This window comes from Calidris pugnax, unplaced genomic scaffold, assembly GCF_001431845.1.
Source record: "Calidris pugnax isolate Ruff unplaced genomic scaffold, ASM143184v1 scaffold27, whole genome shotgun sequence".
Lineage (NCBI taxonomy): Eukaryota > Metazoa > Chordata > Aves > Charadriiformes > Scolopacidae > Calidris > Calidris pugnax.
The window spans coordinates 7,406,210-7,431,849 of NW_015090893.1; the positions used below are offsets into that span (position 1 = coordinate 7,406,210).

A 25,640-nucleotide genomic window follows, 5' to 3' on the forward strand; every position below is an offset into this window, starting at 1 on the left:
TCTCTGATGGGAGCCCGTGCCCTGCCTGGGGTGCTGTCCTGTCCGGGAGGGATGTCCTGGGTCTCCCTCCAGCATCCACCCTGTGCGGGGTCCCTGTGTGTTCCCCGGGGGCTGCAGAGCCCTTGCTGCCGTGCGAGCTGATGGGCAGCTCTCCTTGACAGCTCTGTTACGCTTGGCCAGGTGCCATTTGCATTTCTTTTAGCAACCTGTCATTTTTTGACAGTTCCCTTACGAAGGTTTTCAGCCCCACTTTCCACCGACCTGTTCTCCCTTGGAGGTGCTTCTCCAGAGATGCTGGGCAGGGGAGAGTGGCGGTGGGCACGGGGTTACATGTTGAGGGCGCCGAGCTTGCAGTGCCCAGCCTGGTGGGCTGCAAGATCCCTGGGGCCTTTTTTCCATCTTTCTATTTCCATTTAGGGAACTCAATTTCTAATGTGACTGCAGAGAATCCTGGGCGATGGAGGTCCTGATGGCAAACTTCTCCAGCGGTAATTTTTTAGTTGGTACATGGCCAATTCCATGTAATGTATGGAGCTGCAGGAGCCCAGGGAATTTGGGAGCCGAATCCCCATGGTGTCTGTCGGAGTTCAGCCTTGTGTGTCTGCAGGTTTCCAGTTGCTATGAAGGATCTGATCCCCTTCAGCCCTCCAAAGGATGGGAGCACAGGAAACATTTGGCGTTAATGTGAAATGCCCGTCTCCCCCGGCATTAAACAACAGCCACCTGCACCTCCAGGACCGTCCCAGGGCCTCTGCACCCCCCATGACGAGCCCCCCAGGAGTGGAGGGCAGGTCTGGTTTCCTTGCTTTGGTCTTGGCTGCAGCTCTGGTTGTCCCTCCAGAATTCCTTCTGCTCCGTAACTCCGCTTGCTGCAGCCTGGGCCTGAGGTTTCCCAGCACAAGGGCAGGGATGGGGGGCTGAGGGTGCATGTGTGGGGCTTTCTTAATCCCCAAAGCAACATTTTGAGTGTATTTGAGTGATCCTGAAACCTCTGTACCCCACCCTCTGGTAGGAAGAATGCCGTGAGCCGTGTCTGAAGGATTTCAGAAGCACAGGCATGAGTTTCAGCTGCGCTCCCCTGACCTGCGGCTGGAACGAAGCTCGGGAGGGTTGAGCCCCGGTGATTTCTGCCTGTTCCAAAGCTCTGCCTGGCCCGTTGCCTTCAGGCGTCAGACCTCGCTGTGGGGTTTGACCTGACACGTGTGCACCTACGTAGGCTGGGGCCAGCGTAGGCTGGAGCGGAGCAAGGGATGGAGGTTCTGGGGTTGGGAATGGGGCAGGGTGAGGCATCCTTTCCAGAGGGAGGGAGGGAGGGGAGCCGCTGGTTCCCAGGTTTCACCGAGTCAGCTAGTTCCCTTCACGGTGCAGACCCCACCGCTGGCCCGGGAAGGGCTGTAAATATTTAGATAGCCCTGCCTGTTGGTTTTGGCCACGGGCCTAGGCCCACATGATGGGGTTGCAGAGCCCCCCTCCTGGATCTGGCTGCCCGCCGCCTCCCTGCCATCTGCTCGGCTCTCCCCACCCCTGGAGGAAACGGCAGAGCGGGATGCGGGTGGTACCCCTGCCCCCATTCCCATTGGTGCTCCCCGTGGGTGCATGTCCCCAAGGCAGCACCAGGCGATCCCCTCGGCCCTTCCATGGAAAGGGCCTGCTGGTGGTTTCTCTGTGTTATTTCTTTGAAGGACCGTAGAAATCAGAGCTGGAGAAGACCCATGAAATAACTATTTCCACATGCCCTCACCCACACAGCTGGGCTGGGAAAAAGCCTGTCCTCGGAGCAGCCTCTGCAGGACCACAGGTTGTGGGAGCAAGTGAAGGGGTGGCTCCTTCCACCCCTTCACTCACAAAACAAAATTGGTTTTGTTCAGGCTGATGCTTCACAGTGGGTGCTCCTGACAGGTCATGGTGCAGGGCCAGGCCAGGAGGGGAAACTTCAGACCAAGTGTAATATTTTCAGAACTGCCTTAATGATTGAAATTGTCTTCCAACAATCACCTGAGAAATTGATGTTTGGGTGCTTGTGGTAGCTTGGTGCCTCATCATCTCCAGTCCCTGTGGAAACCATTGCTGGGTGGCCAACTGCACCATTCTTCCCTTTCAAAAGAGCACCTGAGTTATGCTTTCTGGTGTCTACTTTGTCTCTAGGACAGCAGGGATTAGATATTGGCAGAGACCAAGATCTGGGATGGTTTTGGCCAACAGGAAGTGGGATGGGGCTGTCAGTGAAGGACAAGGGATATTGACAGGGAGAAAGGAAGCCAGTTTTACTGAGACAGTGTTTTTATACATACTGAGGAGCTGTGGGCTTCCTCATCTTTTCTGCTTTCCACAAGTAGGTGAGGAAATAGCCCTGGAGACCTTTCTGCTGATCAAATGGGATATGCAAGAAACCATTATCCAGACTCCCGTGAGATCTGCATTTCAGCAAAGTAGGAGCGAGCTCATCGGTTGGGAGAAATGCTCTTTCCCTCAGTTGCAAAGGGTATAATAAAGTGTGGTGTGCCCTCAAATCTCATGGCTTTATTACCCTTAAGAACTTTGAATTCATTTTGGCTTGAGCAAATCCACATCCTGATTAAAATCCCAGTCTAATAAGCTGTTGACTCCAAATAAAGGCAGGATAGGAATAAACAGTGAAGAAAAGTTGGCTCTTCCTCCTGCCCCAGTGGAAGGCTTTCTCCAGGCAGGCAGCCAGCAGTGATATAACCCTGTAAAGTGCTGTAGACTGGTAAGAAAGCTGGGATATCAGCTGAGCTTCCAACCAAAATGAGCTCATGCTGGCCTGCCGGCAAGTCCTGGGGTGAGGGTAAAGGCAACTTGGACGCTTGCTTAGCGTCCAGTTAACGCTTAGCTTGCTGATGGTGGTCACAAAGGCCACATCATGTGACTTAACCTGTTTTCATTGAAAACTATGGTCAGCCAAGTTGTCCGTGACCTGTTGAGGTCTAGGAGCATGTGCTCTGACAGGTATTGTGCCTGTCCCAGTGCCACTCTTGAAGCCATGTTTGGTGGTGAGCACAGTGTCTGTACCTCTCTTGTAGCAAATCATGGTCCATCCAGGTCTCCACAGCTGCTACAGATGCTGTCTTGCAGGGGCCCTCTGCCTTCCTTGAGTTAATATGCAGAAAGCGTAGGTCCTTCAGCTCAAAAAAAGGATTTGTGAATGAAAGGAGAGGATTGTGGTTAGGCTGAATAAGCCCAGTGAGGCGATGCCGAGCAATTTGGATTTTGTCTGGGAGATGGCGGTGGTGCCTGTGACACCCAGGCAGCTCCCTGCAAGTCAGCAAAGCAGTCGCAGCTGTGTTTGGGCTGATCAGCTGGTTTAGGAAAAGTGGTCGTTGAAGTGCTGGGTTGAAGGGACTGAAGTTCTTTATTTTAGCAGTAAGAACTTGCTTCATCTTGCTGCCTCTTTTTCCATCGTAATTTGGAAGTGATTCCACTGGGAAGAGTTTGTGGTTCCTCAGGAGTGTCCTCACCTTGGCAGGTCATGCTGCATCAGCCCTCTGAGCAGCAAAGTGACCTTTTTATTAGATTTTTAGTGCAGCATTCGAGTAGGTTTGATAAGCTCAAATAATTTATGGCTGTGCTATCCATTTGAGTCTCCTGGTGTTTGAGTTTCAGTATTGGGCTGGGATGTTGGTCCCATTCCAGTATCTGGAAAAATGTGCGTCTCTGTGGGAAGCCTTCTGAAACTCTTAAGAGATTCTGTTTTAAATACCAAAAGTCAGCATCCTGAGAGCCTTTATGCTTCATTGTGTTAACTGGAAATCTAGCAGGTCTGTTCATCTGAGCTTCTGAATGTTTTGCTCCTGCTTCAGTGAATCGATACTTGGATTTGTGGTGGAAATAAGCAGGACATGGGAATTAGAAGAAAAATTGAACATGTTGTTATTCTGCTTAGTTAATTTGTTATCAGTTGGTGAAGGCTGGGGATTGCATCATTTGAATGTTACGCTGGTATCTCATCAAGGGTCATCTTTGGTTTCTGTCAGCAATAAGCAAGAACATTAGATATGTAATTGCCCGACTATGTTATTTGCTTGTTGTCTTTCATAGGAGAGTAGAAAACCTGGGTTGGGCTTTATTTTTTTGCTTCATCACCAGTAAAAGCCTGGTCATATGGTTTGTGAATAACCTGCAATTACTAGGATTGATTGTGTAGCATTTTAAGGAACAGGAGGGTAATTTGCACCCCAGCAAGTTTAAGTAAACAGGACCTCAGAGCTGCTTATGGAAGAACAGACGGAGTTTTGAACCTTGTGGGTTTGAGTTCTTGGAAAACCCAGCCCCAGGACTCAGGCTGGTGGTTGGTGTGGTCACTCCAGTCTGCAGTTTTGGGATCTTTACATCAAACCTGATGCTGCAGCCTTGGGTGGGATGGCCAAGGCAGAGTTATTAACTCATAATGTGTCTTGTGTGGAGAGACTTTAACTCCGTTTTTACGTAGAAGTGCCCTTTCACATTCAACATATGCCCCTATTTAGGGATAGGGAGCTGTCTTAGTTCACAGCTGTCAATAAGCATTTAGTAGACACTTAAGTTGCAGCAGTGGAGCTTAATAATTTAATTTTACATGTTTTCTAGTGTTGCTAAAATGACTTTAAGTGCTCCCATGAACTTCCCTGGTTGATACCCAGCCATGGGGGCTGTGTTTGCAGCTTTGGTAGCATTTGGGTTGTGATGCAGGTTATTGGGTTGCTCCTCTCTGATTTCTTCCTCTGTTCCCTGCAGGTGTACATTATCAAAGTCGCCTGGTCCAATGGGTCCACAGAAGTCATATACCGACGGTACAGCAAGTTCTTTGACCTCCAGGTAAGCATTTTGCCAGTTCTTGGGGTTTTGACATCGGAGGGTGGAAAGCTGTGGTCAGTTGAGAAGCGTGGTTTCTGCCTTGTGCTAAACAAGCCTTTTGTAATCTACCAGAAAATGTTTCGATCTGAGGAAATTTAAATACACTTTTGGACATCCTGGAAAAAAGCAAGAACAGGGCAACTTCAAAAGGTGGACTCTTGGGGTTAGAGCTTTGCTGTGACTCCCTGGATTAAATGGACGCAGGGCTGCGTAGGTGTGTTTGAATTCCTCCAACAGAAAGCTGTCCAAACGGTGAGGTTCTTGTTGGGGCTTTTTGTTTGCTTTGGGGGGGAATTTTGTTAAAGTTAGACCCAAATTCCATTCCTTCAGAGCTAATACCGTGCCTTTCCCAGCTGCTATCACAGCAAAACAGGACTGCTGCTGCAAAGCACCAATTCCCTGGGTCCCTGTCCCGCTGGCTGGCGTTTTGGGGAGCAGGCGCTGGGGAAATGGCCGGTGCAGAGCGGTGCCAGCCTGGAGGGCAGCTCTCAGCAGCTGCTTCAGCAATCACCTCCTGGTGCAGGGGGGGAGAAGGGAAAAAAAATGGAGCCGGGAGGGAGGGAGGAGGCTGGAAAGGGAATTGGGACAGGCTGGGTTACAGAAAATCGAAGCTGGTGTTCTGGGCAAGCAGGCAAAGGGTGTTTTCCACCCCCTCCTTGGTGGAGATGAGCCAAGGGGTCTGGCTGAGCTTTATGAGCCAAAACACAAACTGAGCTGCTGGAACGGGCTCTGTGCAGATGAGAAAGGAAAATGCATGAAGTGATCTATGGACCAGCAAGCAGCTGCCAGACAAGTCACTGGCACGTCCGTCCTGGCCCGTGCATGGGACTGGGAGAGGAGCTGGGCAGCTTCTTCCTCCAGCAACCGCTCACGTGAAGGTGAGCATCACCATATGCTTTATTTGAAAGGGTGCTGGGGTTGCCTGGGAATGAGGATGCCTTTCCTGAAACCCCTGCGTCCAGACACAAGGACACTGCTAAAATTACAGTGCATTTGGGGCTGCCCAGTGGGAACCCAGGTGGCTTTCCCAGGTTCAGCGGGCTTCAGGTCAGCCTGGGATTGTTCGATGGCTGCCCACATCGATGCTGCCCTGTCCCTTGCCCAACAAAACACCTTCTGCAGAGCTGTGGATGTGGCCAGGAGGGTGACCACACTGAGTAAGCCCTGGCCAGCCAGTGAGAGCCTGGCTTTGGTGAGGCCCTGTGTGTCCTTCCCCTGCCCCGTGCTGCTGTCCTGCAGCATCCTGCCAGGCAGGGTGAGGTGAGGTAGGGTGGCACGGGCGGCTGCTGGTGCAGGCAGGGGTTAAGCTGTGTGCGGGCGCTTGTGTAACCAAGGAAATGTTAAAGTAAATAAACAGGGAACAGCTGTTGGGTAGCAGCCAGGGATGGAAGGAAATGGAGCTGAGCGCTTCCTTCTCCTCAGCATCTTGTCTTCGTTGGTGCTCCAAGGTGGTGGCCAAGCTCACGCCATCATTTGCTGCAAGGGGGGCACAGTCTTTTGGGGTTTATATGTGGTAAACCAGTGTCTTCAGCTCTGCTGTTTGCCTGGGCTGTCTTGCTTCTCATGGGAAAGGACAAGTAGGGAAATAGCGGCCATTCTTCCTCTCTTCCTCCCCTTCTATCTTGGCTGGAACTGTGCACACTCCTAGATGGAGAGCGTCATCACTGGAGGCTGTCTGGAGCCAGAGAGTCAAACTGGCTCTGCAAAACACCCTGGAGCATCTTTAGAGGCAGAGGTGCTTTATATTGATGTCATGGTGCAGATGGGAAAGCTTAAAGCAAACATCTCCCCCCTTCCCTGTTCCCTGCAGCTTTTTTTTTTTTTTAAAAAAAAAAAAATAACCACTCCTTTTTGGCTCTGTTGAAAGAATGAATGAAATTGTGGTTTTTCCCTTCCTTCCCCCTTATCGCACATGCTTCCTGGTGTCCTTATTTTAAACTTGCGGTGCAGTACAGTGGAAATTGGATTGAAAGGCGAGGAGTGAAACAGATCCGCTTAGCGCAGTGGAAAAAAATGCTCTAGGTAGGCTTGGTAGCACTTACTGTTGCCGTTGCTGGAGGCCTTTATTATATGACTGTCGGATGATTCGAGGCCAATTTTAGCTCTTTAGGCAGAAATTTTCCATGCTGGAAATTATTCATGCCTCCAATTATTAAAAAAAAAAAGCCCCAACCCCCCAACAAAATAACTGATTGGCTAAAATGGTTCGGCTGCTTCTGAAAACATATTAAGAGGGGAAAGTATTTTTCCCGGGTCCAGTTCTGATGATCTTTTCTACTCACTGGAGGAAGAATTGGAAACTTGAGTCGCAGGTGATCCCTGTGTCAAGAATCTGTCTTTCATGTTATCCAGTGAAAACCCATCCAAATTTATTCATACTTAGGGCCTTGAGCAATCGCAGTACATGCATGTTTGGGTAGAGATATTTGATAATTTAATATCTATGTTCCCAGTGATTCTGGCTGCACTTACCATGCTCCTGCCAGAAGCTGAGCAGGGTTTTGTTTTTTTGATAGCAGCTCTGGCCACATTCGGGTGAAGGTTGGAGCACCCTCTTTTGCGGTTGGTGACCCTCCTGCTAAGCCCAGGCAGGAGCACAAGGAAGTCATTTGATCCAAGTGGGAGAGAGGAGAACTTCTTGGAGCAGGAGTGAGGGCTGGTGAGGACCAGGGTGGGGGCTGATGTGATGCTGCGGTTCAGAGCAGCCCAGGCATGGTTGTTGGGGATTTTCTCCTGATATTCACTGTGGGGTCACAGCTGAATCACTTGTCACCTTCTGTTGTGGCCAAACAATTATTTTAGGAGTAAGGCCAAGTAAAACACATGCACGCTTACTACTGACAGTCTCACCAGCCAGTCTGCTCCCACTGCAACCGGAGGGCAAAGTGTCCTTCCCTCCCCAGCCAGGCAGAAGTGACGCTCAAGACACAAACCACCAGCTCAGCCAAGACAGTGGTGAAGCCTGGAGCTTGCCCAGTGCTGGTCTCTGTCTCCATCTGGATGCAGAGACATGAGACCAGCCTCATTCCTGTACTGGAATGGGGAATGCCAAAAGCCACCTTGCTGGTCACAGTAATGCCACAGGCTGTGCTCTTGTCAGCTGGGAGCCTTCAAGGTTTTGTCTGAATACTGTGAACTTCCAGAGGTCTTCCTTTTGGCTGTCACTGATACCTGAGACTGCCCTCTTCAGCAAAAGTCCTGGTTTACAGCTCATCGCTGTAGCAGCCTTCCCAAGCACTGCCCTACTTTTCTCTTCCAAGGGTGACAGGACCTCCTTTTTCTGCCCAATTACCCATTTTCATTCCTTTGACCACATTATGGGCCATCCCATGGTCATGCAGAAGATTGTCACCTCCTCTCTAACAGCTGATGATCCACACTCGTTCCGCAATTCAGCATCTGTGTCCCAGCACAAGGCACAGGCTGCTTCCTCCTGGTCCCAGTCCAGCTTTTCGAGCTGATGAAGTGGTGGCCCTCATCCCTTGAGAAACGCACAGGTCATACCCTTTCCTGCTCTGGGGTCATCACAGGAAAGCTCAGAGTACCATGGAGGTGGTGGAAGTGGGAAGGGAATGCTTAAACTGAGGGATACCTCCACCTGCTATGTACTGCTCATTGCAGGAGGAAACCTTTAGGGAGCCGGGCAGCACTCAGGAGTGTTTTTGCTGTGTAGATCCTCTGTGCCCAGGTTCCTGCCCCCTCTCCTCCTTGCTTTCTCCATAAATGTTTCCCATCCCACAGTGATGTACATAAGAACAACATTTTAGGGATTAAAAAACCCAAACTCTAGATGAAATTGTAATTCTGAAGTTTGAAACCTCGAGTCAGTGTATGACTTGTAGTAAATTTGTAATTACAAATACTAAGCTCAGTTCTGTGGGAGTCTCTTGGCTGGAGGAATAATTTCCTTCGAATAGGATTGAGGCTCTTTCGTAACAGTCGGCGTGCCAGATGTGAGCTATTGGGAGCAGATGGATGCTGTTCCTAAGAAATAAAGGCAATAAGATTGATGCTTGCAAGGATGCCAGTTGTATTCTGGACACTAATTGGGGCTGGCAGGTACACTGGAAATGTTAGCTGGCATGGAAGCTGGTAATCAGATATGTGAGCGGCTGTCTCTGGTGGTCACAGATAGAGGATCGGGGTCTTGCGTGCTTGAGAGATGCTTCCAGCCCTGCCGGCGGGGGAAGAGCCGTGCAGTGACTGCAGGGCTCCCTTGGATCACATCGGATGCATCACCCGGGAGGAGGTTAGCATGTCTTTTGGAAGGATCCTCTTGAAACCATTGGCTGTAAGGAGCGACACTTGGTTAGAGAACAGATACTGGCTTGTATTTTGTGTTTTTTATGGAAACCCCAAAAAAGAAACATTTTTTCCCCACTCTGTAATTATGAGCTCATCAGCCATGATGGTAGTCATTTCAAGTCTTCATGTGACCAAGAGCCACAGTTGTCTTACCACACTCCTAAAATGTCCTTACACCCAAACCTGACCCTCTTGTACCTTTCCCACTTTACCCAACCCCTGTGCTTTCCCCGGGCAGGAGCCCTACTCCGTGTCCTCAGCATTCTCTGCCTTTCTGCTGTAGCCACCCTCTCCTCCACCAGTCATCTTTGCCTTGCTCTTTTCGGTCCTGTCTTATTTTGCATCCTGGACAGCAAAGCTCACAAGCTGCTTGTGAGCCGTGATGGAGCCAGTTCTCAAACGTCCCCCTTGGAGAAGGCTTTGTCATTTATGCCATGTCCTGCCTTCTCACCACCAAAGCCGTAGCTTCTCCTCTGGCAGCCAGCTGCAAGCCCTTAAAAGTCAAATTGCCATTCAGGGTTGCCCTCCCTGGGGAAGGTTACCCCAGGGCTTTTCCCCTTGCAGTCAGAAACCTTTCCTTCGGTCTTTGTCCCAGCTGAAAGCTGTAGGAGGAGAGGGTGATGCTGTGTGGCTGCTCCTCTGCATGGAGGCTCAGTTTTGAGCCAAGGGATGGAGATGTGCCGTAGGCTGGAATAAGCATACTTGCTGCACGTTTCAGAGACAGAAAAATTGAGAATTTTGAGCAACCTTAGAAATGGTTCTGGCTCTCTCACCCGCTCCTTTCTGCACAGGCATGGAGTGTGTTTCCCAGCCCTTCCCTTGGTCCATATGTTTAACAAATCCTTCAGGTTCTTAGCTGGAAACTTTCAGCTTTGACCCACCTGGAGCGATGTCATCTTGGAGAGAGTCCTGCAACCCTCAGGCCAAGGGCTTTGTGTGTAACACTCACCAAAAAAAAAAAAAAGGGCTGTTGAAGTGGTGCCTACTTTTATGAGAAAATTGGCAAAAGGCAATGGTCTGTGCATGTCGTCTCGACGTAGAAGACAGATTAGCTCTTCTGGAGGAGATTCTTCACCTGCTGTGCATGTGCAGCCATGAGGCAGAGACAGGGAGGGGGGAAAGTCCATATCTTAGTAATTCAGACTGTTTTTTAATGGAACACTACATTAAAACAGGCTCAGAAGACAGTAGCTGGCACACGGAGGAGAATTGTTCTCGTCAGCTTTCTTCAGGCCATTGGACTCTTGAAAAATTAAAATGAGCCTTGTGTGTTTCTTCCAGTACTGAGTCCTGTGCTTGCCTTCCTCCCCCTGCATTCCTCCTCCTTCTCCTCCTCCTCCTCCTCTGCTCTTTGAGCTGGGCTCCTGGCAGGACGCACAGGTTCACAAAGGTGAAGTAAGTGTTATCTTAAATCTCCAGATGTGGAAAGCAAAGGGCAGGCGTGCAGAGTAACGTGTCCCAAGCAGCACAAGGCTCCTTCAGGTGGGGGACTCAAGGCGAGGCACCTCTTGGATTTCACCCCTCTTCTGCCTGGCGGCCTCTTTGATGAAAAAGCCTCAAGGCAGCTTGGCCTCGCTGCGGCAGCAGGAGATTGATGTCTTTTTGTGTCCAGGGATTGTAAACAGAGCTCTTTCGTAACAGGGATCTTATTTCAACACTTTGGGCATTTCTTTTTTCTCCAGGGTTTACAGAGTTCAGCAAAATTCTGCCCAGTTGCGTGTGCAATGTACTTCGTGGTTTCACCCCGCCACAAAAATAAATCCCCAAGATCTCGCTCTTAGACAGCTGGATCATGACAGACAGGCCCTTGCGTGACCAAGGACAAGACAAAACCCACAGCTTCCTACCGTGAGGCTCTGGCTGCAAAGCACCAGCAACTCTTTTTTTCCTCAGTGCCCAGACTGCACTGAGAGCCGTGAGCTTACACGTGGTACGCACAAGTAGAGAAAAGGTGAATTGCCATAATCTAATTCCAGAGAAGAAATGCTTTCCATTAAATAAGGACTACCTCTGTCTCTCTGGAAGAAACAGCTGGTATTTTTCCAGCAGCGCATCAAAGATCTTCACCATTCTCCTCCTCTCTCCCTCCACAAAGAACACATACAGTCCAATGCACTTCAGCCTAGTTAAAAGTTGGCTCCCTAATTTTTTTTTTTCTCTCTCCAAATGTCTCCCATTTATAGCTTTCCAGCATCTGGCAGCCGGGAGCCAGCGCATTCCCGTGCGTGCTAGCGCCAAGGCAGGTCAGTGGAGTTATAATTGGCTCTGGCTGGCACCCTGACGAGCTGCGGCGGGGTGTGCCTGGCAGGGGCTGCGAGCTGCTGAAAGCCCTGCCTGCCCCTGGGACACGGCAGCCCGTCCGTCCTCCCCGAGAGCTGGTGTGGGATGAAAGTTCCCAGGGCCAGCGTTACACCTGGGGCGAGCGGCCGCACCGGGCAGCGTGTGTCTGCAGAGGAAATGATTTCCACTTCTTGTAGCTAAAGCCTCTCTGGAGCAGCTGCTGGGAGCAGCATTTGGGGATTTTTGGTTTATTCCAAGCTGATGGCCAGTGTTTGCCCTTTCCTTTTGCTCCGGGCTGTGCCTGCACCTTCGTCAAGTTTCTCCAATCCTCGCCCTTGCCTCTGGTGTGATTTTGCTTCTTGACTCGCTCTCACCTCCCGGCTCTCATCTCCGCCTGCTCCCATCAGATGGTCCTTTCTTGTTCCCAGACTCATCCCCTGGCACTGCCATGGTGGCTCCGTGGCAAAGGTGGCCCCATCTCCTGAGCCCACCTTCCATTCATTCATCTTCGCTGGCACCTCCTTCTCTCTGGAAACCTCCAGAGCAGCTGGAGGAGATGGTGTTTGCACCCTTTGCTTCCCAGCCCTGGGGGAAGTATGTCCCACAGAAAGCATCCTCAATGGGTGCAATCCGGAGGGGAGCCTGTGCTGAGCAGAACCCATGGAGAGAGGAGGCAGAAAGATGGGGTGGTTAAAAAAATTTCAGCTCCTCAGGGGCAGAGCTACATTCTCTTGCTGGCAATTCAGTGTGGTCTTACTTTGGTGAGGCTTTTGATAACATGGTGTTTAAAAGTTGTCCTGTAACTTGAGGCAAGGGGTTACGCCCCTCTCCCTGGCTCAGGGGTGAGCTAATGCCCTTCCACTCCCCAGCTACTTAATGAAAAAGCCCTGGAAATTCAGCTGCCCCATTGCTGGGAGGGCTGAGCAGGATCCCCATGAGGGTAGGAGCTCGTTGGCAGCCCCTCTCCAGCCCATTGCCCACAGGTGAGTCTCTGGGGAGAGGGCCCTGCTGCAGGTCCCTGCCTGGAGCCAGTTGTGGCCGGGGGTTTTGATGAGATTTGCGTGGATCTGGGATGACGTGAGCCCCAGGGTCTCCGCCGTGCTTTTAATCAATCTAATGCAGCTCAGTCTTCTGGTAGAAGGACCTGCAATTTATATTATGTGGCAGCAGCTCTGGATCTGAAACGAGCCATTCAAGCTGACTGATGGTGCTTGAGGAGGAGCTGAGGGTGGAGAGCAGTAAATCAGTGCAGAGGAGTCTGTATCTCACAGTGCTGCATTTTTAGTAATGTGTCCATATGCATCATGAAATCCATACGATATAGCTCTGACCATAGGGTGTACCACGTGCATATGGTGGGGATCTAAGAAGTGGGCAGTTTTATGGTGAGTGGGAGGTGGAAGTAAGATCTGGGAGAGACAGAGGGAGACGGTGGTTTCTAGGCTTGTCCTGCCCTTGCGGAGGGAAGTGATAGAGCTGAAGGGATGACATGTTTTTCTGCGGTCTTGATTTCTCGCTTCTTTTCTGTGCCTTTCATTCAATTACATCAGGCTGTCGCAGGTCTACCACAGTGAAGTAAATCACCGCTCCCGTGCTGGCTGTGGAAAGCGCTTTCGGTGAAGGATGTCTTGAAGTCCCCTTGCCAAGCGAGGTGTGGACCTCTGCAATGATCTCCCTGGGTCCTGGTGGGCCTGGGGACAAGTCAAGATTTAACTGCTTGCTCTCCCTTCCTAGTGCTCTGCTCTGTTCAAGAAGTGATGCTCCTTTCCTCTTACTTTCCTTGCATGGTTTTGTTGTTTTTTTTTCCTATATGCTTTCTGCCCTGAGGCTTGTCTGGCTTGTTCCCACCCCTGGGATCCAGCACAGACTTTTCCTGGGGATGTGGCAGGCGTCCTGCGGGAGGGACAAGGAGGGCATGTCTGTGCCAGCTGCAGCGAGGCTGGACTAAGGGAGACCTTGTGGGGAGAGAAGGATGGGTGTGTAGGATCTGCCCTTCCTCTGTGATTCATGCCTTCCAGCCGGACGGCAGCAGGGAGGAGGGGGGACCTCGTTTACCAGAAAATGGAGAGGGGAAAACGTGGGTGGATGCTGTAGGGCTCCGGCAGCCAGCCTGTCCCCTCCGTGGTGCCATGGTACTTGATGAACTCTAAGGTCCCTTCCAACTCTAACCATTCTATGATTCTGTGGTGCCTCCTTGGTTTTTCTGCCGGCAGCTGAGGCTTTGCTTCTCCATCTCCATGTTGCAGTGTTGCTGGATGCATGGCACCCCTTCTGCTCGTCTTCCCATCACCTCATAGCTCTCACACATCCCCAGGCTGTGGGCTGCTGCTATATCCCCCATTTTTTGGTAACTTTTATATTCTGGTGTTACCTGGGATTGCAATGTAAGCGATAACCTATGTGAAAAATGGTCTCCCTTGTGATCTGGTGGCATGTGGAGAGCCAGTGTTTTCCCTGTCTTAATTCCATCTCCTGAGCCTTTCTGCCTTACTGGTACCATGCCTTGAGGCCATTGCACTGGGAGTGAGTCACTGAGTACTGAATTAGCAAATGATGTTTATGGCTGTCTTTACCTGGCGGCATGGAAATCAGATCTTGGAGATTAGGTTTGGGAGGTTTAATTAAGGTTGGTGAATTTATTGTTTTAATACTGCCTTTGATAGAATATTTAGAGCTAGCTTCCATTCGAATGTTGTTTTTCAGTGCTGATACTGTATTAAATTAGCCAAACCAGGTATATTTTAATATGCAAAGTGCTGTTGTGCATCTTATGGAGAATTCCTTGCACCCATCAGCAAGCTCAGCTTGCTGGTCATTTGCCGTCAACCATGGTGTGCTACGTTTGGAGAAGAAGAAGATATTTTCTCACAGCAGCCTTGGAGAGTGGTTTTTGGACCCCTGTAGGGCTGGTCCCCCCTCCCTATGGGCTTGGAGTGGTTCTGGGAGGGCCAGGAATGAGGAGGAGGAAGAAGGTGGAGGTGAGACCTCTCCCTGTCTGGTGCTGCAGGTGAAGGATCAGTTGGTTCAATCATATTGTGCAACTTCACACTCAGGTAGGTGGGCAGCTCGCCCCGGGCACCGTGGAGCTGTCGGTGGGGGCTGGCCAAGGTGTTCAGCCTTACAGAGTCCTGCTGCTGGTCTTCTCTTTTTTTTTTTTTTTTTTTTTTTCTGAAAAATGGAGTCTACGTAACTTCTTTTAACATTTAAATTGTAGGTCTTCCCCCCTACCTGTAGAGCTGCTGCTAGCAACGGGCATTGTCCCTCACCAGCCCTGGGGAGCGCTGGGTTGTGGAAACTCCAGAAACTCTGGTAGGGACCCAAAAATCCTGGAGTTCTCACCCAGTCTCAGTCAACAGAAAGCTGCAATCCCATGTTTTCTAACTGCACACACACATGCTGAAAACGGCTGATGAAATGGCCACTGAAGAAGGCTTTGTGTTCGGCCACGCGGAGTGCCAAGCCAGCTGGGAAGCCGTGCAGCTCTTCAAAATGGTGAGGTTGCCTCGTCCTGAGCTGGGAGGAAAATTAGTGTTTAAATTTTAGTAATAAAAGAGACTCAGTGCAGTATGCGTAAAACGTTCTCTTGGCTTTTCATGATTAATTTAAAAATTAAAAAAAAAAAGCTTTCCCCTTTTTCCCCTTGAAGAGTCGCCTAAAACATAAAAACAAAAAATCCTTTTAATTTTAGCAGTTAGGTTTTACTGTCCAAATTGAAATGTTAATTGAAATGGATACTCGTCTGCTGATCATTCTTCTTGGCAAATCAGCATTTTCCAGTTCCCCTCCTCTCCCCCTCCGCCCCGCTCAGGAAGTCAAAAAGTCCTGTTGGAAAGTTCCCAGGGAGCTCTGAGGTTTCCGTCTGGGGGGCGACTGCCTCCCACCTGCCAACAGGTGACTGCTTTGGGCCCCAAAAATGTGGTGGCTTCTTTTCAGTCGGTGAATTTGACCAGAGGCTTTTCACCTTTTCTCTCTTCGTATCTCTGCGGTGAGATTACTCTTGGAGAAGAGCTCTGAAATGAGGGTGCCGTAAAGTTTTGTGCTCTTTAAAATTTAGTTATGCTGGAAAACCTTGGCATTGCTTGCTCTCCCTCTTTTTAGGGGTCCTAAAAAAGCAGGTGCAGTCCAAAGCATGTGGTTTGAGCTGAGTTTTGTAAAATATTCATGTTGTGAATTTGGTGTGAAATACTCATTCTGGTGTTTAAATGCACAGAAAGCAGCGGGGTTGCTGAACTTTCCCCGCTGCTGGGGCTCCTCCACGGTGCCTCTGTGTTCGCTGGCTCCAGACCCTGGGAAAGGGAGAATATCCCGGGTCAGGACAGCATTCCCCCTGGAGCTGCACTGCATCTGATGCAGTCCCAGAGGCTCCCCGCATCCCGGCTCCCGCACAGCCCTTCCCTGTTAAGTGCATTAACTGCTCCGTAAGCCTCCAGGCCGGTCCCCTCCATCAGACATCACTTAACAGCAGCAGCCTTCTGGTTTTGCAATAAGCAGAGCTTTTTGGCGAGCTCCAACCCCCTGGCAAGGACTGACTGAACTCAGAAGTGCTCTGAGTCCTCTCCTGCCATCGTGCGAGTGGTGGCAATGCCAGGCTCCTGCGCCCGCCCTGGCACATCCCCATAGCAGCTATGGGGGACTGGCTGCCTCCTGCCCAGCTTGGGGTTTTTGGGCACCTCTCAACTTGGCATCTTTAAATCCCACCTTTCTTGTAAGCGGAGGAATGCAAGGGCAGTGTGCTCCATGAGGGAGACGCACTGCTGGTGCAGAAGGAGGTGGCGATGCTGATGGGGACACTGGTGGGTTCATGCGGGAGCTGGGCTGGTTTGTGCTGGCCATGGGGCTGTCCAACAGCTTCTGTCTCTGCTAGATGGAGAGTTTTATTGTCATGTGGGAGAGGTTGGATCATGTAACTTTCACATGATCACACTAAGGACTACAGGGTATCTGTTTCATACGGGGACCCTGGTTTTGGCAGTTAAACCTCAGAGGTTTGCAGTGTCTCTTTTTCCACCTGTGTAATGGCACTGGATGCCATGGAGCTACCCTCGATGGGCACCACCATGAACTTGAGCCGAATGAAATCCTCCCTCACGTGGAGAGAAAAGTCTGTCCACATCAACCTTTCTGCTGACTGTGCTTTGTTGGAAGAATGGGTTTGTGTTTAGGGAACGAACAGCAGGGAAAATAGATGGTTCGCAAGAAGTCTGATGCAAGAGGAGGGTCATGAGGCTGGTGTTTCTGACCAGCAGCGCTCTCCCAAGTGGTAGGACTGCAGCTTTTGCAGCCCTGCCTGTAGCTCAAATTCCTCCTCCTTTGTCTCATCACGTTTGGGCCTGCCACAGATTTAAAACTTTGCAATAATTTCAGGGAAGGAATGCGTGCTGGTCTGGTTCTCCTCACCCGGAGTTGAGAAGGTTTATAGGAAGGGAGGGCTTGAAGAGAGGTTGGATCATGAGCTATTTGGAGAAGAAGCTAAGGCCGAGTCACCCCGAGTCTTTGGCAAGCGTGCAGCTCCAAGTGGGGTGGCATGGCCCTAAAGTCTGTCTGTGGCTGTTTGCTGAAACGCTTGACTGAAGGTTGCCTCTTGGTGTTATGCACCTTCTTAGATGTGAAACGAGATCTGGTTGGAGTGTTTGAGCACAGCCCTCTCTCCCTTCCTGCACCTTGGCTGCTCAGCACGTGAAATGGGGCCAATGCGTTGGTATTTCTCCACCGTTCCTTTCATTTCCACAACAGAAACCACATCTTGTGACTTCCCAGTCCGCAGAGGAGACCTACTTTGGGATGCTAGGCTGGAGGATGTGGGTGAACGTGAACCACCTTTGCAGCCTTCCCTATGGCTGCTGGTGGTGGTTCCGTGGTGTTTGGTCCCAGGCTGGGGCAGATGGCACGGATCTTCCCTGCTTCCATGCTGAGGCTCCTTCCAGGGGTACTTCCCTGTGTGACACAGCCCCAGCTGTGCCAGAGGGATGTTCCCATGGACGGGATGGGGAAGAGGAAGCGGCGCAGACCAGCATCACCCCCGGGTATTGCTGCTCTGTTCCCAGACACGTCTGCCGGCAAGAGTCATTTCCCATGGCTGGGCTGCCGTGGTGAATTATGGATGCCATACCGGTTTGTTGGTGGTGTTAATTATGGATACCATAGCGGTTGTTTGGTGGTGTTAATTATGGATACCATACCGGTTGTTTGGTGCTGGTAATGCTCTGTTCCTGTTCCCTACAAGGAGTGCTGCAGCTTTCGGTGCTCCTCTGTGCTGTCTGGGACCTGCCTACCCAGCCAAATCCATCTAGGGGCTGCAATTCTCAGAAATTAAGTGGAAAATGGATTAGTAAAGAGAATGATGAGTTCCAGGATTCAGCACCAATGAATCAAATGTAAAAAGTGCTACATTTTAATCACCCAAGAAGCAGACAGAGGCATCAGTAGCTCCATGAGGAGGCTGTGTTAATGGAGATAGCTTGGTGCTCTTCTCCAAATTTGAGGTTTTCTTTTTTTAAACACTAAACCTTTGCATCTCCCAAACATATTCTTGACAGGCTTACAAAAGGAAAGAAAGGAGGCAGTGCTTTTCAGGAGTTCTTTGGGCCATCCAAAAAATGGGTGATGATTCTGTGTCCCACCATCTGGGGATGTCTCACCTGACGCCTTACCAGAGCTGCATTTGGGGAAGGTGCAACTTTCTCTGCCCTCTAGTTCCTTTCTGGCTGCCTCACAGTGAGCACCCAGAGCTAATTGTTGCTTTTGAAAACATACAGACTTTGAATGTCTTAAAGCATGATTATTTTTTTTAATGGTCTTGGAAATGTGCTTCGTAGGTGAGCATAGACAGAACAGGAGCAGGGCCTGGCTTGATCAGAGAGTGACGTACCTAGAGATGAGGGTGTTTCTCTTTCTCCTTTCACCACTCTCTCTCTTGCCCATCTGCTGCAATTAGCACATGGTGGTGGTTGCGATGGTGATACTGGTGACTAGCAACTCACATCCTCTCATCACTTAACAAAAAAAATGATAATCTTTTTAGTGATTTCTGGGGGTTTAAGTTTCAAGACTGGATGATAAAACAGGAGGCTCCTTAGGTCAAGCATTAGGGGTTAGATGCTTGGGGCCAAGCGTCTCCTTTGCTGGGAATCCTGGCAGCCTCGGGATGCATTGCCCATCGTGGTCTCAGTTGCTTCAGCTGGAGATGAATGTGGCTGAGGTTTCTGCTCAGAGAATCAGTGAGTGCTTGAGCTGGAAACATCTCCTGTCCCAGGCAGTGGAAGCATTTTGCCCAATTGCTTTTGGAGGACCATTGCACTCAAACCAAATGTGTGGACATGAAGCTGCCACGTCCTCTGAGGTCCCATGTGCCGGCAGATCCTGCCAGCTCCCCAGCTTTGGTCTGTGTGGTTTATGGGTGAGAACCCACTGACCTGGCAGTGGCTTGGTCCTGGGGCTGCTGGGGGCGGGGGGGCCAGCAGGGGCAGAGGGGATGGGTCCTGTCCGGCCCCGTGCCCTCTGCCCGCTCCACGCCAGTGAGCTATTCACAGGCACCAGTGTCTCCCTCTCTCTAATATTTCCTGTGATTTCATAGGAAATTTCTCTTGCAGCGGCAGCTGCTGCCAATTTGTGTAGCCCTTTTTTTCTCTGACCTCATTTAATTCTTTTTTGTCTATTGCTGAGCGATGCTTAAAGTTTTCCATCAGGTTTTCACAATCCAGCCTCTGTGATGCCATTTCCTAGCGCTGAGGAGGTCAGGATTGCCTCTGCCTGGTAACATGTAAAAGGCCCTTGAGCTCATCCCTTGCACCAGAAAATCAGGGACTGGGGAGAAACTGTGGTCATGAAGAAGCCACTCAGTTGTGCTGCTCCTCAGCTCGCATTTCTGACTTTGAACAACCAGCTCACTTTGGCCATGGAACGGGTGCTGCACCAGTGGAGTCCTTCCCCAGACTTGACCTCCTGAGCTCGGCATCGCCACACTTGGCATCTGAGCTTGCTCCACGTTGGTCCTTCTGTCTTCTGGGCTGTGGTGCGTTCACCCCGTCTTTCTTCACAGGCAGTCCAGGGGACGCAGAGAAGGTAGGATCGCAAGGAGACTAAACATCAGTAGCCTGTGAGCCACTGCCAGATGTTGTTCTCTTTCCCAGACTCTCTGCTTGGCAGATGTTCCCCGAACCAGCTGGCTCTGGGGCACGAGGGTGCTTTGATCTGCAGGAGCACGTTTGCAAAGTCTGTTTCTCGGCGTGCAGCCACCTCCCTTGCCACATCCCCATGGGACCTGGGTGCTGCCATGACTGCAGGCAGCTGCTGGACCTGTTTCCCTTTCCCGTTGCGCTTGGAGATTGGTGGGATGCCCACCCTCAGTGGATCAAATTTGGAGGAAGACTCTTCTTCCCATAAGAGCAGACCTGGCTAATGCCCTGCTGAGCATGTGGAGGTAGGGTGAATGGTGTGTGTGAACGTCCCCCATCTGTGGTTCACCACCACGGGGACAGTGGGGCACACGGTGTGCCCGGCTGCCTGCCACATCCCCCCCTCTCAAGGGATGGGGCTGACGGGGAGTTTGGGAGTGTGGGATGAGAGCAGGCTTGGCTCACACCCATCTTTCCCCCATGGCAAGCTGCTGCCTCTCTCAGCGGGGAGGCTGTTGCTCTCACAAAGAGTCTCCTGTGATTCTGCTGCCACACACTCAGACAGACTCTGAAGCCTTTTGTTGAACTCCTTTTTTTTTCCAGCCCCCCTCCCCTCCTTTTCCCTTCGGGTGGTGTCAAAAGCTGACTTCTCTGCTCTGGATAATGGACGTGTCTGGTGGAGGCATGGGTTAGGTCAGCTCTCGCTTGCTAGACCAAGAAGGAGGAATGTGGTTTTCTTCCGAACCTCCGTCATCCAGCCAAAGCAAATCCTGTCGATAAGAGAAGGGGGACCTTCCCTCGCCCCCATGCCTGTGATTATGGCTCGTGGCCTGGCTCCGACGTAGGCTCCTGGTGTTGTGCAAGAGTGGAAGAGTTTGCTCTGCTCGCCTGGGTATTTCATCATGCCCCAGACCGTGTTGGTGTATCTTGCTCGTCGGTGACGTGAACCACCGTCTCCTCCAGAAGTTTGCAAAGATTTGTGTTCTCTTCTACAGCCCTGGTACGTGCCACGCAAGCCCCAGTGCTTAGAAATGGAGAGCCTGGGCTTGAGAGCAGCCTGACTAAAGCAAATCCCACAGCCCGCCCTGCTCCAGAGGACTTGCTGCAGGAGTAATCCCATGCCCTTCTGGTTCAGCGTTATTGGGGGAATGCAGGACTGCCGTGTTTACCATTTCATCCTGACATTTTTCTTTCCACCAAATCCGCTTTAAATGAAAAGTAATACATTTTTTGTCTCACCTTTATATTTTAAAGGGGAAAACTTTTCCACTTTATTGTGGAAAGCAGAGGAAAAGAAGCAAAGTGATGACACACCTGATTACCTATGGGCATTTGGCACTTGTTTTCTTCTTGGAGTTTGATTCTGGCTGGGAAGCGATACAGGCTGTTAGACCTGGGGCCCTGCTCCTCCAGCAGCCCCATCCCTCTGGCGTTACGCTGTCTGCGTGGTCCATCCCTCCGGCGTTACACCATCAGCTCTCATTTGGGCAAAGCCCTTCCTGAAAGCTCTGCTTCCCCCGGAATACTGCTGAGCACATACATTCCCCTCTCCCCAGCATCCCCTGCAGCCCGCAGCACTCTTAATTGATTCAATTAGGATATTATCTGACGAGTTTCCTGCTAATGAAGATGCTGTCTGCCAATGTGTTAGCTGTTGATACAAAGCTGCTTTTGAAAGGCTCCCTCTCCCCGGGTGGCCCCGCCGGCGTTATCACTAGCTTGGTTAATAGGCAGCCCAGCCGTGGGGACAGCATGGTCCCCTCACGGGCACAGACCTTCAGCCGTGGCTCGCTCCAGAAAGACTCACGGCACAGACGTTTCTGGGTTAATAAGACAAACAGCTCATTGATAAGATAAATTGGTGGTGGAGATAGATGTGGATTAACGCGCTGTATCCTGACGCGCTGTTTTGGGGAGCCCTGCTGTGGGTTGGAGACACCACTGGGGCATCCATGTCCTGGTCCTGGCATAGGGAAGTGTGTGATCACCCTCCCCTCCAGCAGCACGGCGAAGGAATTGGCAAAAAGTATGAGACAACAGCTTCCTGCATAACAAAAGCAAACCAAAATGCTTTAAACTGCATTTGCTCCGTTCTTTTTTTTTTTTTTAAGATTCTGTCATAAACACTTAAAAATAATCTTGGAAGGGGAGAAACAATAGAGTTATTGTTTCTTTTTTCCTACTTTTTTTTTCCCGACCTGGCTGAGTGTGTTGCTGAGAGCCAGACTGGCTCTTGGCCTCTCTGTGCTCTCCCGTGCTCCGCAGGGCTGTGTGTCTGTCTGCCACTCGCCTGCCCCATCTCCCCAGGACCTTGGATGGCCGGGCAAGTCCTCCCTTCTGGGAATACGACGTGAGCCATCCTGTTTGGAGCTTGGATGGAAACCCTTGCTGCTGAGATGATTTGTGGGAGTCTCCCCATGCCAACTGCCTCCCTTGTCTGCTGGGGACTGCAGTTCCTTGTTGATGCCAGGGAGAAGGGCTGCTCTCCTAGGAGACCTGCACTGTCACTGGCGTGCCTCTGTTTCTGCAGACCGTCTTCTGATGCCTGTCCGTGCATCCGTCCCCCAGGGCTTGTGGGGTTGCTGCTCTTTTACCCTTTTTCCATCCCTTTTCCACGGCTGTGCCTGCTCTCCTTGGCTTTCCTGGGGAAGAGCACTGTTACAACTTGTGCCGTAGTCCCGTTCCTGCAAAACCAGCGGGAGCAAGATGGGCCAGAAAGCGTACGGGGAGCCTCAGAACCTAGAGACCTGCCAGCTGGCTTCCTCCGGGTCTCTGGAGGATCTCTCAGCTCCGGACCTGACCTTTTCCCATCGCTGCTCTGTGCTGTTCCTCCCTGTGGCTCTGCAGCATGTACTGCTACGGAAGAACCACCAGCCCGTGACCCAGGGACTGGATTTCTGCAGACGTGTGCTCTTGTATCTTCCTAAGGCACACTGCCTGCCGTGGCCACAGCCGGCGCTGGGGTTGTTTTCTTTGGAGTGGGTTTTTTAGCTGTTCTTCAACCACAGGCTTATGCCTAGTAAAACTGATGAACTAGTATTTGCTGCTGCCTTCTCCAGAGCTGCATGATGTGGCAGCCAGGCTGGGTGGGATCCATGGGACCGACTCTTCCTCCTTGCTCCTTCCCTGCCTTCTCCTCTTTCTATGCATGCCAGAGGGTGCTCCAGGCACCTTGTCACCTCTTTTCTTCCTTCCAGCAAGAGAAGAGACAGCAGTCAGTAAGTGCATAGGGATAATGCTGCCAACCCACAGCAGGGAGTGTAGGGTCTGGTCTGGCTGGGGTGATGCTGGTGGCTCCAGGCTGGAGGGGAACAGGGTGGCTGCAGGGAGAAGGTCCCCGTGCCACCTCCTACTCATTGCGCAGCCACTGCAAGAGGCACTTTCAGTCAAGCAAAAGGAAATGGAGAAGTTCTGGGCTGAAGTTCTGGCCAGGTTTGGTGGGGATCACATGGTGGGGAGCAGATCTGGCCAGAGGCACAGCCCAGGCACGTGCGTACGGGAGAAAACACAGCTTGCACCATTTGCGTCTTGGAGGCTCTCAGCGCTCCCAGCAGGGAGAGATCCTCAGCTCGCCTTCAAACCCGAGAGGAGGGGAAAGCTTCCAGTGACTCAAGTATTGCGTTGCTTAACAGCAATCAGATGTGCGGCGTTTGCGACTTGTTTTGCTCACCCTTCGCCGGTCACAAGCCTTCCCCAGCTCTTCCCAACAGGAGGAGCGGGGCCAGAGGCATCTCTCCGCCGTGGCACAGCACGGTGGTTTCGCAGGATAATGGGGATGTGGTGTCATCCTTTATTTTGGTGGATTGAGGGCAGAGCAGGAGGCCGTTGTGTGCCCGGGGAGGTGGTGCTGCCCTGGGAGCCCGTGGTGCCTCGGGGAGGCGAGTCCCCCCTCGGCCGTGCTGGGGCTCGCTCTGCGGCTGCTGGTCACATCACTGCAGCCCCCGGTTATTGCTGGGTCTGGAGTCATTTTCTTTGTTGTAAAGCCCTTTGCAACTTGTTTTGAGACGAAGCTGCAAACGGGGTCCGTTTGTGCTTAGTGTCGTCCTGGTTTTGAGTGGCCTTGTTTTCATTCTGAAGAGAATATTTGAGAGCTTCTTTTCGGTTTTCCTGTTGTCTTTGGGAGTGTTGGGGGAGGTTTTTATTTCTTCTGAAAATGTAGGAAAAATACCTCCTCCTTTCTGCCCCCTCTCCACCAAACCTCAAGAATTTTATCCCAGCGTATTTGACATCCAAGAAAAAAAAATTGCAAGTATTGCATGTGCAGGGATGGGGAGGGCTATATAAAAAAAAAAAAAGGGCTTAGCTTTAGCATTACAGCACTTTAAACAAGCTCATGCCTAGCAGTAGTCTACAGCCTACTTAGATTGGAGTAGACACCTCCTGTGAAAAGTATGTGGAAAATAGATTCCAAAGAACAAAAGCCATGAAAAGCAGGGAGTTAGGTGGGACACATCTCCAGGGGGTGTTGGGACCCCAGAGGTTGGCCCTGCATGGACTCCAGAGGAGGGATCATGGTTGTGTGTCTGGCTGCTCGGTGGTGCCTGTCCTTCTGCCCGGCTGGGCAAGGGCTGCCCACAAGTGCCTCTCATGGGAAGAATGGCTCGGGCTCTCCAGTTGCAAAGTTTCCTCTTTAAATGAAATACTTTAAATATTAATTGGGCCAGAGGAGGATAGCTTCTCAGACTTTGTAGGTGCTCAGGACACTTCCTGGGCAGGTTGTCTCCAGTGCTTCCATAAGCACTTAACTATTTATGCAGAGTGCGATAGCTCCAATAGGAAAGGGTAAGACCCATTTCAAATACCCTGGGGACTGGGGAGCTCTTCAAGTGATGGGAGACAGAGCTCACATCCATGCTCCAGAGAAAACAAGGGAGAGTTTGCATCTCTCTCCCCTTCCTTCCAAAGGAGGGAATATCTGAGTGGTTGGGTGGATGGCTGGGCATGCTCTTTTTCCTCTTCTGCTCTGCATAAAGTGAAAAGCGCAGTCCAAATGGTGTTTTCCAGCAAGACCAAGTAAAGGAAATGCTGAGGACATGAATCCTGCCAGGGCATCATTATTAAGCATCACAGCAGCTGCAAGGAAGTTGTGTGCATGTGCTGAAGCACCAGTGCAGGCACCCAGCAAGAGCAGGAGTTGATTACCTCCTCTCTTTGCTGACTAAATGCACTGAGTGTTGTTACATCAGTCAGGAAATTACTTGTTTAATGCTAAAGATCCCATAAAACATTCATCCCTCACAGCCTGTGTAGCACACAGCGTTCCCCAAACTTGACGTAAAACTTTATGGCCTTTTGCAGGCAAACATGGGTTGGTGTTGTGAGTCCAAGTCAGCAGTGATCCAGGAACTGTGTCAGTGCTGTGCTATGTTTGAGCTAATAAGCTTAAAATTTGCCTTTTTTGAGGAGCTTCTGAGATCTAGTGGCCAAGGTCCATCAGGATGAAACTTAATATTTGCAGAAGTGCAGGTTATGTAAATCCCACATGCTGAGAAGAATGGTAGTGATAGGCAACATCGGTGGTGAGAAATGTCTTGAAAACAGTGGAGATGACGCTAAGATCTTGTGCTTCTGGCACTGCTTTGGGTGTGCTTCCCTCGGTGCTGCAGGTCACTGTACCCTGGCTGATGGCACTGTGAACGGTGTCTCAGGACACTGCTGGTTTGGAGAACGAGCTTCACCTCCTCCTGGGGAGGGTGGTCTTGCCTTGTGCAAGTTAACCACTGACTTTCATCACTTCTCTTGCGTTTTCTTTTCTAGATGCAAATGCTGGACAAGTTTCCGATGGAAGGAGGGCAGAAGGACCCCAAGCAAAGGATCATCCCCTTTTTGCCAGGTAGGCGAGTGGTCTCCAGCAAAAACCATGCTGGTTTTGGCATGGCAGGAGCTTGTTCCCAGTCTGTGTGTGAGCACACAGGTGCTTTAGCTCTTATCTCCTGAACCATCTGAGTGATAGCAAGTCCTTGGCCTGCGCCGTGTCCATTAAAACATCTGTATTTGTTAGCAATGTGCCCGGCGAGTGTTAAACCCCTTGGTCAGTCTTTCTCCCTCCAGAAATCAGTAGTGGGGGACTTCTGCTAAGCAGCCCCCCTT

At 51.0% G+C, this 25,640-nt stretch overlaps 1 protein-coding gene across 2 annotated transcripts in view; it reads left to right on the plus strand.

Annotated features, from left to right (window-relative positions):
* The window catches only part of SH3PXD2B (SH3 and PX domains 2B), a 78,312-nt gene that overhangs the window by 8,125 nt on the left and 44,547 nt on the right, over nt 1-25,640 (plus strand). For both annotated transcript variants that reach the window (XM_014948234.1, XM_014948235.1), the window contains exons 2-3: nt 4,732-4,812; nt 25,308-25,383. In XM_014948234.1, coding sequence (XP_014803720.1) covers nt 4,732-4,812; nt 25,308-25,383 — 157 coding nt within the window. The remainder of the gene's footprint in view (nt 1-4,731; nt 4,813-25,307; nt 25,384-25,640) is intronic.